General features: G+C 46.3%; 1 protein-coding gene across 1 annotated transcript; it reads right to left on the bottom strand.

Annotated features, from left to right (window-relative positions):
* Positions 1-7,988: 7,988 nt before the first annotated feature.
* LOC310663096 (olfactory receptor 11G2-like) lies at positions 7,989-8,927 on the bottom strand (the record flags this gene model as incomplete). The annotated part of the gene is made up of 1 exon (XM_083410724.1): positions 7,989-8,927. One exon carries the CDS (start codon positions 8,925-8,927, stop codon positions 7,989-7,991), a length of 939 nt encoding a protein of 312 aa, XP_083266850.1.
* Positions 8,928-15,880: the final 6,953 nt, after the last annotated feature.

The following is a 15,880-nucleotide window of genomic DNA, read 5'->3' as shown; positions in this document are numbered from 1 at the left end:
AGATGTATGCTACCTGCACTCTGCCTGTCAACCCTTCTGTTTCATCTCATGTGTAATCAGGTCACAAGACTACTGTGATGGGATGAAGAGCTGCTTGTGTGTAAACTGCAAATCCCTCCGAGTTTGAACAGTTTCTCAAACCTCTGCCTGTGACGGAGCCCCTCCAGCATGGCTGCGTCAGTCGCTAGCAGAATCCGAAAGTGGTTGCTTTCGGAAACGTTTCCAACATAAAAGCTCCTTAACGGAAACACGTCTTCTGGACTCTCTGCGTGACAGTTTCCGGCGAGGAACGGGTGTCCCTATAGGAGGACCTGAGACATCCCCACTGTTTTCGCTGGAAGCATCTCTGAGCCATTCCTCCGACTCTCCTTCCCTTGACATTCCTGTTCGCCCCCTACTGGTTCCCTCTTCAGGTGTTACGTCTCTCTCTACTTCAGAGAGCCTTGGCACCTCTTGTGCTGCCGATGGCAGTTCCCTGACATCCACCTCCCCTCCAGGGCCCCCTTCACCCCCTCCCGTCTCCTCCCCTTCGGGGTGGGAGGAGGCAAAACCCCGGAAAGAACCTTCCTCATCGTCTGAAGTTTCGAACACCTTTCTCCACTTGTTGCGGTTCCTAGTCTCTCGGTACTCCTCGTCATCTGAGTCCGTTCCTTCTTCCAACTCCGACTCCGCGAATCCTTCCAGTTCCTCTTCCTCGTCTGTGGTGCCGAAATACTCCCTCCTAAACCTTGCTGCCGGCTGTGGTTTCCTCGGGAATCTTTGGTGGAACGTTTCTGTTAAAACCTCGTCATTGACCTCCTCTGCTGTCACCCAAGTGTTTTCCGACTCCGGTTCCCCTTCCCACGCCACTAAATACTCCACCTGATTGCCCTTCCACCTGGAATCGAGGATTTCCGCTACATGGTTACTGCTCTCCCTCTCTTCCAAGACTGGTCCCCTGTTGTACTCCCCTTCACCTCCCCCCTTGTACGGTGACAGTAACGACCTGTGGAACACTGGGTGCAATTTCATGTGGTTGGGTAACCGGAGTTTGAAAGCCACTGGGTTGACCTGCTGAATGACCTCAAAGGGTCCCAATCTCTTGGGTCTTAATTTCTTACAACCCCCTTTGAACGGCAACCCTTGGGTGGACAACCACACCTGATCCCCCACCCTTACTGTTTCACCTTCCCTCCTGTTCTTGTCTGCCTGCTTCTTATATTGTGCCTTGGCCCTTTCTAAGTTGAGCTGAAGCTGACGATGGATCGCTTCCATCTCTTCTACAAAATGTTCGGCCGCTGGGACGCTCCATCTCTCGCCTCCCTCCCCCGGGAATGCCCTGGGGTGACACCCGTAATTGGCCAAAAAGGGGCTCATCCCTGTGGATACATGCTCCGCATTGTTGTAGGCAAATTCTGCCAGCGCCAGCTTTTCGACCCAATCATTCTCTCTGTCATTGACATAACACCTCAGATATTGTTGGAGGATGCTATTTGCTCTTTCCGCCTGCCCGTTGGTTTCAGGGTGCCGGGCCGTCGAGAAATTGACTTCCACGTGCAGCAAGCTCATGAGCTTCCTCCAGAACCTGGAAGTAAATTGTTTCCCGCGGTCTGAGATAACCCTCAAGGGGGCGCCATGCAGCCGGAAGATGTGTTCTACAAACAACTTCGCTGTTTCTTCCGCTGTGACTGCATGTGAACATGCTACAAAGTGGCACATCTTAGTCAACAGGTCCACTACTACCATGATGGCCGTTTTCCCTTTGGATTTGGGCAGATCCGTCATAAAATCTATTGATACCGCCTCCCAAGGCCGTTCTGGCGTGGGTAGTGGTTCTAATAACCCTGCCGGCGCCCTTCTTTCCCCCTTGGCCCTCTGGCATTGGTCACACCCTCTTACATACTCCTTTACATCTTCCCTCACCTTGGGCCACCAAAATTCCCTGGTGACCATCCACATGGTCTTGTGTTGTCCAAAATGTCCCGCCGTGGGACTATCATGCAACTGCTTGAGTACCCTCCCTCTCAATTCACCTTCTGGTATATACAGTGCCCCTTTGTAATACAATGCCCCATTTCTTTCTTCAAAACCCTCCGGGCTCTCACCCTCTCCCCTGAGACCTCTGAGCTTATTTTGGGCATATTCGTCATTTTCCGTTTCTTCTACCAGTTCTCGTCTCCCCACCAGCGCGGCCCCACACACCCAGCGGTCCTCAGGAATGACATGTCTTTCTTCGATTGCCCCCTCCCCCTCCAAGTACTCTGGTTTGCGTGAGAGAGCGTCCGCCCTGACGTTCTCTGGGCCTGGTACATAACAAATCTCGAAGTGGAATTTGGAAAATTCCTGTGCCCATCTCACTTGTCGTTGGTTGAGTACTCGAGCTGTTCTCCAATACTCCAAATTCTTGTGGTCGGTGCACACTTGCACCTTGTGTTGTGCCCCAATCAATAAATGTCTCCACCTCCGGAACGCTTCGTGAATGGCGAGTAGTTCCCTGTCATACACCGTGTAGTTCCGCTCGGACTTATTCAGCTTCCTCGAGAAAAAGGCACACGGTCTCCACTCCGACGTATTTCTTCCCGGCTGAAGAAGCACCGCCCCCACCGCTCTGTCTGACGCGTCTGTCTCCACTCTCATGGGCTTCTGTAGGTCCACATGCAGAAGTTGTTCTTCCGAAGCGAAAGCCCTTTTCAGTTCTTCAAAAGCTCTCTCCGCCTCCGCCGTCCAAACAAATTTCTTCTTGCTACTGAGGCAGTCGGTGATGGGCGCTGTCAAGTGTGCAAAATTCTTGATGAACTTCCGATAAAAGTTCCCAAACCCCAGGAACCTTTGCACATCCTTCTTGGTCTTCGGTGTCTTCCATTCCAGCACCGCCTGGACCTTGCCTGGATCCATGGCCAATCCTTTGTCTGACAAGCGGTACCCCAGGAATTCCACCTCCTTGGCATGAAACTGGCACTTCTCCAGTTTCACCCACAGCTGATTGGCTTGCAGCCGGCCCAACACTTCTCTCACGTCCCTCACATGCTGCTCTTCATCTTCCGAATACACCAACACGTCATCCAAAAAGGCCACACAATTCTTGTAGAGCAAAGGTCCCAAGACGTGGTTGATAAAACTTTGAAAACATGCGGAGCCGGCTTGGAGACCGAAGGGCATTACGAGGTATTCAAATGCTCCCAAAGGGGTGAACATGGTGGTCTTCCATTCATCCCCCTTCCTTATCCGTATCAGATTGTACGCCCCCCGCAGGTCCAGTTTTGTAAAAATCTTCCCCTTCCTTACCCTGGTCAGAATGTCATCAATTCGGGGCATAGGAAAAGCCAGGGGTTCCGACACGGCATTTAGGGATCTGAAGTCCACTACAAGCCTCGGCTTATCTGTGGTTTTTTTGTCCACAAAAAACACTGGGCTGCCCCCCACCGCTCGGGACTCTCTGATGAAACCCCTCTTCAGGTTTTTGTCAATGAACTCCCTCAGCTCCTGCATCTCCCTGTCTGACATGGCGTACAGCTTGCCCACTGGGAGTTGAGCCCCAGGGAGTAGGTTGATTTGACAGTCAAAGGGTCTATGCGGCGGCAGTTTGTCCGCTTCCCTTTCGCTAAATACGTTGCTCAGATCTGCATATTGCGGAGGCACCTCCCCTTGCTTCATTACCTCCATCCCAGCTAGGGTGAGCTTGGCTCCCCCTGGATCCTTTCCCTGCTTGCAGTGTTCTAGGCAATGCGCTGACCCAAAGGAGACCACCCTCTGGTGCCAGCCCACTAGAGGATCGTGTAGTGCCAGCCAGCTCATCCCCAAAATTATGGGAGCTCCTCCCAAGGTGGCCACATTAAACGCTATCCGCTCGGTGTGCCTTGCCACCCTCATTGTCATGGGGACTGTCTGTTGGTTCACTTCTCCTCCCAACAACTCTCTGCCGTCAATCGTGGTTACCTGCAGGGGTTTACTTAAGGGGAGGGTTTGTATCTGGTGCTCAGCTGCGAACTCCTTACTCATGAAATTACAGGAGCTGCCTGAATCCAGAAGGGCCTTGATCTGTAGAGGATGTCCGTTTGGCAGCTCTAGCAACACTAGAGCAGGTCTGGGAGGTTCTGGTGCGGGCACTCTCACTGCTTTTGAGCCTGGCTGCTGTGCCCCGACGGCAGCCAGGCGTTGGCTTTTACTTGCTCCGTGCTTTCCTCCTCCTCTCCCCCAACAGCTCCTGCCATGCCTTGCCATTCCTTTCTCCGTGGACAGACTCTGGCAAAGTGTCCTGGCTGTTGGCAGAGATAACATTTCTTCCCGCCCTTTCCCTCCTTCTTCCGCCCTTCACCGATGTTTGAAACTGCGCGCGCACGCGCTGTTCCCACTTCCATCGGCTCTGCCGGCGGGAAAGGCTGCTCTGGAATGTCTGGAATGCGGAGCTCCCTCCAACGTTCTCCTTTCCCCTCCCGCTTCTCCAAAGCCCTCGCTTCCTGGCGCGCCCCTATGGCCAGCGCGGCTTTAGTCAGCTGGTCCATAGACTCCGCTCTGGGGGTCCGGGAAAGTTCATCTTTCAAGGACGAAGACAGACCTTCTTCGAAAAGCATCTGAATGGGCTCAGAAGACAAGTCCCACCCCAATCTATGAATCAGCATAGTGAACTCAGTCCAGTACTCACGGACAGTCCTGTTTCCCTGTCTGCAAGCCATTAACTGCCTTCGCACCCCTCCCTGCTCAATGTCGCTGGAAAACATCAGGTCCATGGCACGAAAAAACTTCCTTGTGTCCTTTAGGATCTCATTATTTGCTGCCATCAAGGGTCTAACCCAGTCCTTCGCCCCTGATTCGAGATGGCTAATTACAAAAGCCACTCGCGATTCCTCATCAGGGAAGTCATCAAATTGCAGATTGAGAGCGTATTGCATCTCTGTCCTAAAGGCATGATAGTTTCTGGGGTCCCCCCCAAATTTCTGCACCAATCCTGGCATCTTTCTGTTGAGTGGGGTGGCTTTCTCCTTCCCCCTTTCTGCATCCTGAGCCCTCCTCTCTTCCAGCCTCGCCGTCTGCAAGGCAAGCTGGATCTCCAACGTCCTGTACCTTTCTTCCAGGCTTGGACCTCCTCCAGCTGCCCCTCCAGTTCCGGCTGGTTCGCTCATGATGCCTCTCCCTGGCACAAGCTAGCTGTCGGTGACTTTCGGATTGCTGTGATGGGATGAAGAGCTGCTTGTGTGTAAACTGCAAATCCCTCCGAGTTTGAACAGTTTCTCAAACCTCTGCCTGTGACGGAGCCCCTCCAGCATGGCTGCGTCAGTCGCTAGCAGAATCCGAAAGTGGTTGCTTTCGGAAACGTTTCCAACATAAAAGCTCCTTAACGGAAACACGTCTTCTGGACTCTCTGCGTGACAGTTTCCGGCGAGGAACGGGTGTCCCTATAGGAGGACCTGAGACATCCCCACTGTTTTCGCTGGAAGCATCTCTGAGCCATTCCTCCGACTCTCCTTCCCTTGACATTCCTGTTCGCCCCCTACTGGTTCCCTCTTCAGGTGTTACGTCTCTCTCTACTTCAGAGAGCCTTGGCACCTCTTGTGCTGCCGATGGCAGTTCCCTGACAACTACCAAAGAGATCAACTTGCTCCACTCCACAGCAATGATGAGGGCACTCAGGAGCTATAGGGTCCATGGTTTTATCCATGTCACCAAGCTACAGTGTGAAAGGAGCCCCAATAGGAGCACCAGCCATGTCATATGAAAAGTCCTTCAAAGGATTCAGGAATCGATCCACTCCTACAGCACAAAGTAGACATGTTCAGTCCAAAGCTCAGCAGGGAATATATCCCCCCAACCCCACTTTGTGGCAAATACAATGTCAAGGGTTTGTGCAGCAGCATGTGTTGGACCGGAGAAGTTCTGAAACAGCCCCATATTTGTCACAGAGGCCATGAAGTCATGAGACTGCACATTTGAGGCAGCCTCAGCAAAGATATTGAGGTCCCTCAACACTACTGTGATTGGGTTATCCAACACGGCATCTAAGACCACCTCTGCCAGCACAGTTAGGGAGGTTATAGTTCTGTGGAATGAATGGAAGACAAATAGCAGCCTCATTCTGTCTCTCTGGCCCAACACAATTGCAAACAATCCCTCAAACCCAGACACTGTGTAAATTACTCTCATAGTGAGGGAGATGGAATTGCTATGTATGATGTCAGGTGGTTGGTGCTGCATTTAGTACAAGAGTGGACACTGCAAGAGTAGCAGAGGGCCACCAGGTCTCAGTTGTAGAGGCCAAGTTACCTTCCTCATCCAAGATCAAATTTTGGATAGATATTTCCTTCTGGGCCGACTTGGTATTAAGTAACAATACTTGACTAGGGGGTCAGCTGACCAGCATCCCCACATTCTGAGATATAGTGGGTAAAGAAGAAGGGACTAGGTTTTTGATATAACTAGTCCCCTCTTGCCCCAGCCCCCATATACCTTCAATCACCGGTACCATCACAAGGGTGACAACCCTTCTCCCCTCTTCCCCCTATCCTTGGCCCAGGCACATGATTCCCTTAACTTCCCTCTAAGCATAATGATAGAATGCAGACTAAATAGACAGACCCAAAAATCCCAGGAGGAAACCACCCCACTCAGAGAGATGCTCAGGGACTCAATAGTGAAGGGCTTGGGAAATTAACAACTAGCAAAAAGAAAAGTGGAATAAACAAACCCTGGGAATTACTCTTAATTTCATTGTTTTATTTAGATGGCCCTTCAGCCAAAGTTCTCAGGACAGGATACAATGAATGAAGTAAAATGCAGCATAAATCAACAGACAAATTATCCAACTCCCACCTCAATTACATAACAGCAGCAATAGTATAGGCAGCTGCCTTATAGTGAGTCAGGTCATTCTTCCATCTAACAAAGTACTGTTTACATTGTTTGGCAGTAGCTCTCCTGGATTTCAGGCAAATGTCTGTCTCAGTTGCCTGGAGATGCCTTTGATTGGACCCGGAACCTTATGTATGCAGTCAATACTCGTTCACTGAACTACAACACTTCACCAAATCCATAATGTGGATTTCCTATAGGCAAGACCATAAAATTGTTGTTGCTAGTCGTATAAATACAACTAATATATTACTTGTCTTTCAAACCACCATCTCAATGTGATTTAAAGAGAGTTAAAAGACATTAAAAAAAGAAGTACAACAAATACATTTAAAACAGGATGAGGATCCTAACTAATGGTAAAGACTCATTTATTCATCTATGAAAGTCTGCCGGAACAAAAATGTATTCAGCAGTGATGGAAGCTAAATGAATAATCAAAGCTAAAGAAAACAGAGCTGGCCCCACCGTACTGGAAACTCAGAGAAGGACAGTGATATCTTGAGGAGGTGGATTGCTTCCAACAAGTTATTTCTTTGATGCCTTATGTAGAACCAATATAGGGGCATGAAGCTGCTTAGTGACTAATATTAAAATCCTTCTAGGCTGTATCCTTTAAGGAGTTAATAGGGTATAGAAATGTATTAGCTCATGATTAAGGGCTGCTGGGTTTCTGGTTAAGACCAGGAAGAGCAGTGGTGGGTTTTCCTTCCTGGTCACTGAATTATAGCACTGAACAACTGCCAGTTACCTTAAGTGCCTTGGGTTAGCACAGGAAATTCAGCTTTCTCCTTGGCTATCAGCCAGTCCTTTAAAGTCACACATTGGCTCTGCACTTAGCAGCCATTAAGGTATAACTGTATATAAAGCTGAGTGAAATTGTCAGACAGACCTTGAGAATAGGAAGGACTTGAAAGGATGTAACTTCACTGTCAGGAGTTTTGTACCATTGCACAGGAGATGATCTCCCAGCAACTGAAAGGATGATATGTTATATCTGCTTTTCTGTGCTTTCTGCTTCATATTCTCACCTACCAATAAAACATGTTGAAGTACACACTTGGTATATCCTTTATTGCCTATCTGATCCCAAAACAATCCCTTGCAAGTCACCCACCCTCCCACTTTTATTCCAGATAAAATACATCCCTTTCCCCTCCACTTTCCTACATCACCCTCTTTGTTCTCAACAACTGAAACAATGCTTCTTTCACCTGATTATTCCTGAGACAGTAGATGAGGGGGTTGAGCATAGGGACCAGAGAAGCATAAAACAGAGTCATCACTTTAGTGTTCTCGCTGTGACTCTCTCCACTGTGCCCTATATACAGAGCCGCCACAGATCCATAAAAGAATGCCACCACTGCTAGGTGGGAAGATACTGTAGAAAAACCCTTGATACCAGTGCTCTCCTTTGATCTTTTTGCCAGGGTGAATACTACACATGCATAGGAGACCACAATGAAAAGGAAGGTGACCATAATCACACAAAAGGTGACAATGAAGCAGAAGAGGGGGAGGTACCCCAGGGGAGGACAGGCCACAGCTAAGAGTTGGTCAGAGTCACACACAAAGTGATCAAGTATATTGGAGCCACAGAAGGACAACCTGGAGATCAAAAACACTGGTACAATGTAGCACAGGAAGCCCAAAATCCAACATGCAGCCACCAGGACATAGCAGAAATCTGGAGACATAATTTGTGGGTAGCGCAGTGGGTGGCAGATGGCCAAAAACCGGTCCAAGGCCATGGCTGAGAGGAACAGGCATTCAGAAGTCCCAAGGGAGAAATAGATGTAGAACTGGAGGAAGCAAGCATGGAAGGAGATGACCCCACCTGGGAAGGACAAGTCAAAGAGCATCCGTGGTGCAGTGGACGTGACATAACACATCTCCAGCCAGGAGAAGTTGCTCAGCAAGATGTACATGGGCAGGCGAGCCAGGCGAGCATCATGAACCACTATCATGATGATGATGAAGTTCTCAGCCAACGTGAGGGTGTAGACTGCTGTGAAGAAGATGAGAAGGAGCAGGCGTCCCTGTGGTCCAACTTGGAAGCCCAGCAGAATGAATTCCTGCACCGTCGTCCCATTGGCCAGCTCCATCTGGATCACACAGAAAATTGCCTGGAAGCTAGCTTCGAATTATCAAGTGTTAAAATGTTAATCTAATGTTTGGAATGGATGAAGTCTCTGTTGATGTGGCATGAGTTGTCCTCAGCATTGAGCAATTTCCGATTTAAGGACTGGTATCTGTTAATTTGCAGAAAAAGAATACCAGTAGGGTAGAACTACTGTGCTGGGTGGAGAAAGGGTGGGTTAAAGAAGTTTCTATGCCAATAGGTGAGGTGGCAGGGTGGGTTGACCTCAGTCCTGAGAAATCTATTCCTTTAGAACCCTTTTTCATCTACTGATGTGTTTGAAATTTCTCAGGACCTCTTCACATTGAGGATCTCTGAAGAATGTATAGCAACTTTCAAGCAAGTAGATGACAGCAACATGAATTTGGGTCAAGAAAAAAAATTGTCCTCCAAGGCAACAAAGAGTTCAACTCAACAGCACACAGAAAGCTGATCCAACCACCCAAAGACCTGAGACAGATAAAGTCTCACTATTTAGAGTCCATGGATATTTAATTTTGTCATTGCACCTGTTCAGAACTGGCTTTGGTAACGGAGACTGCAGTTACCAAAGGTCTGCACTACAGGGTGTGTCTGAAAACATTAGTTGTGGGTGCCATGCTAAGCTCAGAGCATTATTTGAAAAGACTTGCATAGGTTTTAATTGAAGAAAGGAAGCACTCTTGGGAATTGCCCTATCGAGAGTAATTCTGTTTTTCTTCAAGGCAAGAGCTCCTCAGAGATTGCTGAAGACCTTTTAATTTATAATATCTTAGTTTGCTAACATCCCAAACCCTCCAAATTGTGTTGTTGGAAGGTGCTTCTCTTTCTTTTTAATTTTTTTAATTAAAAATGGATTTCTATTTTGAGATAAATTTTAAAATACAAGCAGCAAAACACACATCACAAATAAAACAAGATCACTATCTAAAGGAAATAGAAAAGTCACTGATTACAATCCTTTGTGTATTACTATGGTTAAGGTTGTGGGACACTTAGAGAATAGGTAGGCAAACTAAGGCCCGGGGGCCGGATCCAGCCCAATTGCCTTCTAAATCTGGCCTGCAGACGGTCCAGGAATCAGCATGTTTTTACATGAGTAGAATGTGTCCTTTTTATTTAAAATGCGTCTCTGGGTTATTTGTGGGGCATAGGAATTCGTTCATAATTTTTTAAAAAATATATATAGTCCGGCCCCCCACAAGGTCTGAGGGACAGTGGACCGGCCCCCTGCTGAAAAAGTTTGCTGACCCCTGACTTGGAGTAAAAGAACCTAAGGAGGAACTCACAAACTATTGAGGAAGTTTGGTGGTGTGCCATGTGGCCAAATCATATTCAGAAATAAACCAATGGGAAGTTTTTTAGGGGAAGGGTCATAGGTTAGTGGTAGGGCATCTCTGGAAAGGGCTGAACACCCCAGCTGAAGCCCTGGGGCATAGGAGCCAATTCCTAAGGGCTGAGGGGTCTTTGACTCCCTCAACAAAATATTTTGGGAGGGGAGCAGGGCCCACCAAAGTTGATGGGCATTGCCATTCAGATGCTGTGTGTGCACCGTGCCATGTGATTATGTGGGGTGGGCCTTACCTGCCCCCCCCCCATATCTTATTCAATTTGGGACTCCTGCCCTGGGGAGCCACTATTAAGTGAGTATAAAAAATACTGAGCTAGGTCTGACTCATTGCAACTTGATAGCTTGTTTACTGATGAGATTGCCAATATATAGAATCTGAGCAAGGCCTGTGCCCAAACTGTGGTCCTGTTTTTCAACTTGGGTTCTCTGTGTATAAAGCTTTGGTTCATTGATGAAGCTTAGGTTCAGGGAAGGGAAGGGAAGGGAAGGGAAGTCTTCACGTGCCGCCTTCATGTGAGGTCCACAGGGTGGCAACACAAGGATGGGCCTTTTCTGTAGTGGCTCCCTGTTTGTGGAATTGGCTCCTCAGGAAGGTTCGCCTGGCGCCTTCATAATATATTTTCAGGCACCAGGCAAAAATGTTCTTCTTCAACCAGGCCTTTGGCTGATTAATATCCTACAGCCTTTTAAATGTATCTGTGGGAAGGAGGTGGTTATTGTTTTACGGACTCATTGTTAAAACCGTGTTTATGGAAGACAATCTTACTCAGCTACAAGTGATCACCCAAGATTGTTTCGGTTTAATTATCTAATTGTGTTTTATCTTTTATTTTATTCTGTAAACTGTCCTGGGATTGCTTGATGAAGGGAGGTATATAAACTTAATAAATAAATTAAATAAATAAATAATCTAGTCCAACCCCCTGCAGTGCAATAAATTTCAGCTAAAAAGTCAATTAAAGCATCTTAAATATTTTATTCCTATCTGGTAACAGGGTTCATACTGTGCTACTATTTTAATATTGTGAATGAAACATATTCTTTATTTTTGTGGGGTTATTTGGGCAAAGGCTTGGTCTAAATCAGTGCTTCTGATTACTTCGGTCACAATTGATTACTGCATGTTTGGCTCGTTTTGCTTCAGGCTTCAGGAAGCAGAGAGTGGGGGCTTTAGAACGTGCTCCAAATTCCACCACAGAACCTGTCACTCTTCTTCTTTTTATTTGTTTGCAGTAAAGACACCATTATAACATTTTAAAACATTAACAATAAATAGCATTAATAAAAATGCACATTAATACAACTGAAAGCACACAATGACCATAAGACATAGAGGAATCATAAGTGGTCTGATAACAATGGTCTTATTCAATAACATTGCCACTTGCCTTGTGAGTGACTTCTTGGAGTCATAAGAGTGGCCAGGGAGGGGGGGGCCACTAGGTGGCGCGTTGGAAGATGGCCGACAATAACATCTCTCTGACCCATACGAGGTATTAAGGGGCTGCTATGGGAAGTAGGCAGCCTTCCTAAACCCCCCCAAGGGCATGGGGGGGCCTGCCCTGCCAGCGGTGTTCACAATGCACCCCCTGATCCGAGAGACGGGGGTGTGGAACACTTGGCAAAAGCCCTCGATGGATTCAGATCTTCCCGACGCCGATTCCAATCAGCGCGTGCTAGTTGCTTCAGTCTGGAATTATAATTGGACTAATTGGCAATGATGGATTGGAAGAAAGACTGAGGCACATATATCAAGCAAGGCTCGAGATAAGGACTGCTGACCAATGCATCTCTGTGACCGGGAGCGACGGATGGATAAGTAAATCTCTTGATGAATTACCACCATGAGAACGTAAGGCTGGAACGAAGGGGGGGGTGGAGGAAAAAACCCTCTTAAATTCCTTTACATGACATGACTACAATAATCCTCCACCCTAGAAAGAAACAAGATCGTTGCGTTTTAAATAACATAAACAGAACTTTAAAACTGTGTGGGGAAAGGATTACAATACGAGAAGATTGAAAGGCGAGAAGGAGGAAAATTCTTATGACGCAGTTAAAAAAACATGGCGCCTCGCAAAGACAGGCTAGCAGGAGAACAGACGAGGGGGAGGAGATTCAGGAATTTGAGAAAGAAAGAAGGTTGGAATGCAAGTTTGACCTGACAGAGCCCCCGATACCGCCTGATTTATGGCTAGCCTGGGAAAAATAATGGACCGACCGAAGACTAACAGAGGTCGCTCCTGAATAATATGAGTTTGGCAGAGCATACCCACACAGAGACGCTAAATCTTCAATCTGTTTGTGAAAACCATCAGAGATCGCAAAGAAAGGAATAAATGATAACAACAAGAAGAGAAAGAAGGTAATAAAGATCTATCCGAATCGAACTGGATGGAACTGTCTAATAAAAGCAGCAAATAAGTGATGTCTGGAGTCATCCGGAATTTTGGACTCGTGCTGAGCTTGATATATGGGTACCCCCCAAAAAATTTTAAAATTTGGCTGTATAATTTGGAATTAATGTGATTTGAACAATGTGATGTGATTGGCCTATTAATAAAAAATTAATAATAAAAAAAAAAAAGAGTGGCCAGGGAGGGATTGTGTAATGGGGCATTTTGAATGACAGAATCCACCTTTGTGTTGCTAGAAGGGAAGTATCCATTGTTCATTGGTGTTTTATTGTATCTGCCATCTAATAAATTGGAAGGGAGAACATTAAACCTTACCAGAGAGAAAACCCTTCTATATTTAGGGATTGTTAAGTATCCCAAGTATGGTATTCAGTGGCGTGGCGTGGGGGGTGCAGGGGGGCCGGCCGCACCGGGCGCAACATCTGGGGGGGCGCGGGCTCGCACTCGCAGCTCTCTGAGTGCTAAAATCCACGGGTTAGGGGACGCAAATTACTTGCCTTGCCCCCGGTGCTGACAACCCACGCTACGCCACTGATGGTATTCCATATTTACAGGGGGGGGCATGGTAACCCCAGTGACTGAGGGGAACAGGGTCCCCATGAAGGTCATTGAAGCTATGTCCAAAAACCTCTGTTTAACAATTGATTTGGTGCCCTTTGGTGCTGTGGGTAAAACCTCAGCGCCTAGGACTTGCCGATTACATGGTCAGCGGTTCGAATCCCCGCGGCAGAGTGCACTCCCGTCCTTCGGTCCCAGCGCCTGCCAACCTAGCAGTTCGAGTAGATAAAAAGGGTGCAAGTAGATAAATAGGGACCGCTTACTAGCGGGAAGGTAAACGGCGTTCCGTGTGCTGCTCTGGCTCGCCAGATGCAGCTTGTCACGCTGGCCACGTGACCCGGAAGTGTCTGCGGACAGCGCTGGCTCCCGGCCTATAGAGTGAGATGTGCGCACAACCCTAGAGTCTGGCAAGACTGGCCCGTACGGGCAGGGGTACCTTTACCTTTAAGAGTGTGATAGACCTGCTGAGGTAACTTTTTTCACCACAATCTTCAACCAAGGTGATTAAAAATAACCAAACATTGCCTCAGAGTCCAATGAATTGGGGGTAAATACAAGTCAGTGGCGGAGCCAAAAATGGGTAGAATGAATTCACACAAAGCACAATCAGAATATTCAGTCCCTGTTTAGCCAAAAAGAAAACAAAGGTTTTTAACAATGGAAATTATCTGTGTTTTCACCATGGTAGAAAGAAGTAACTTGTCTCTTGGCTTTTAATAGCTAATGGCATTGGTTCTTGAGGGACACATTCCCAAGGGACACCTAATATTTAACAGGAGCACTCAAGATTTCCGTAGTAGATACAAAGACTCACTCATTCTTCTCATATAGCCCATGACTATGACAACTGAACACCCATGTTAGGCAGAGGGAACAGCAACATGTTGCCATCTACAAATCCTGACACAACATTTGTGATGAGCCTTCAGCTGGATGGAGGAATGTACCGAAAACTACTGAGGTAAAGAAATGGAGACTGGAGTGGAACTGGAGAGGATCAGATCTGAATGAGTGCCACCTTCTAGAAAGAGTTGAAGGCTGCTTCAAGGAAATGTGATAGATCATTATAGAAGTGTGTGGTCAGAGAGACATAGATGAGTACTTGGGAAAGGCTATGAGATGTCTCTGGGATTCCTAGCTTAAATTCCCTGATTTTTACTTAACAATCAAACCAAATAATTTGGTTCTCTGCCTTCATTTGGAGCCTACAAACCCTCTTATCTTGCAAATTGACACCACCTTAACTAACTAACTAACTAACTAACTAACTAACTAACTAACTTAAAGTAATCTCACTGGACCTTTTAAAAAAATCTCTAAATCACATGGGCAATAGTTTTATTAGGTCAACTGAAATGTCACAAAATAGAGTGGAAGCTTCATTGGGCTTGATGGTACACAATGAAAGGGTTGTAGGGGGGAGTTGACTGTTCCACGAATCTGCATCTCAAGAGTGTTAAGACGGAACATGGGAGAAGAGTGTTAGTCACATCTCTCCTCCTTCTTCCTATGCTCCATCTTAAGGCTCTTATACAAGGTGTAGGTTCATGGCTTTGCCACCACCCAAAGTTTCTTCTCCTCTCCCCAGCACTCTACCCAACAACTTTGCTTGACATCTAGTCCGATGAAGAATTCTGGGGAACATGAAGGCCTGCATGCTATTTTGTGATATTTTGGTTGGTCTAATAAAGGTATTACACTAATATAGAATTTTGGAATAAATCTCACCCAAAAGTATCATTTAAATTGTTTAGTAACGTAAGATGGGATGACTTTCATTCAAGGTGCTTGACAGGTCTATGTTTGTTCCTTGTCTCAGGAAAGAGCTGATAAGCTTTTGGGAGGAGGTCACCTATCTGCAAAAGAACAAAAGGTGGTGGTGCAGGGGGGACTAGGAATAAAATTGTGGGTAGAAGAGTGTATTTCCAGTTGATGTCCCTTTTGCAGGTGTTCATTCATAAGTCTGTTCAGTCTTGATTCTGCATTAAACTGTACTTTAATAGCTACAAGAAAACTCCTATTTAAAATAGTATTTTTGAATGGATTTTCTTGAAAAAAATACACATTTCTAAATATATATCCTTTATGAAAGGATACATTTCTAAATATACTTTATCCCAAGATTCACATTTTGTAGATTTTGTGTGTGTGTGCATGTGTGTGTGTACACACACAAGCATCATTGCAAAATTAGGAGAATGGCTAACTTCTAAGTATATACACAGGGTTGCAATGGAAGTAGGTAATGTTTAATCCCATGTTGGATGACATGTTGCAAAAAATAAATAAATTAAGGAGTTAGTACATACCCAAAAACCTCAGGTGTGGCATTTTACATAGGTGATTATTCACTACCTTTTTAAAAAAGATAGCAACTTTCAATGATTATATAGTAGATAAATTACATTTTTAGTATAGCCTTCTTTGTTTCTAGGACAACTAGGAAATGCTTGCTGATGGACAGCTATTTAATTTCAATGAATTTAATGCCTCATTTCAGGTTTTAGTAGCCAAGTGAGGATATTGTGAATATTCACAATAAGGGTCAAGGGGTCAAGTTTGGATATGTTCAAGATTACACTAACCCAAGGTGAACTATTCTGAATACATTTG

Source organism: Podarcis tiliguerta, assembly GCF_965153285.1.
Source record: "Podarcis tiliguerta genome assembly, chromosome: 13".
NCBI classification, from domain to species: Eukaryota; Metazoa; Chordata; class Lepidosauria; order Squamata; family Lacertidae; genus Podarcis; species Podarcis tiliguerta.
Note: the sequence above shows the minus strand (reverse complement) of the source record. Positions and strands in the feature narration are given on the sequence as shown.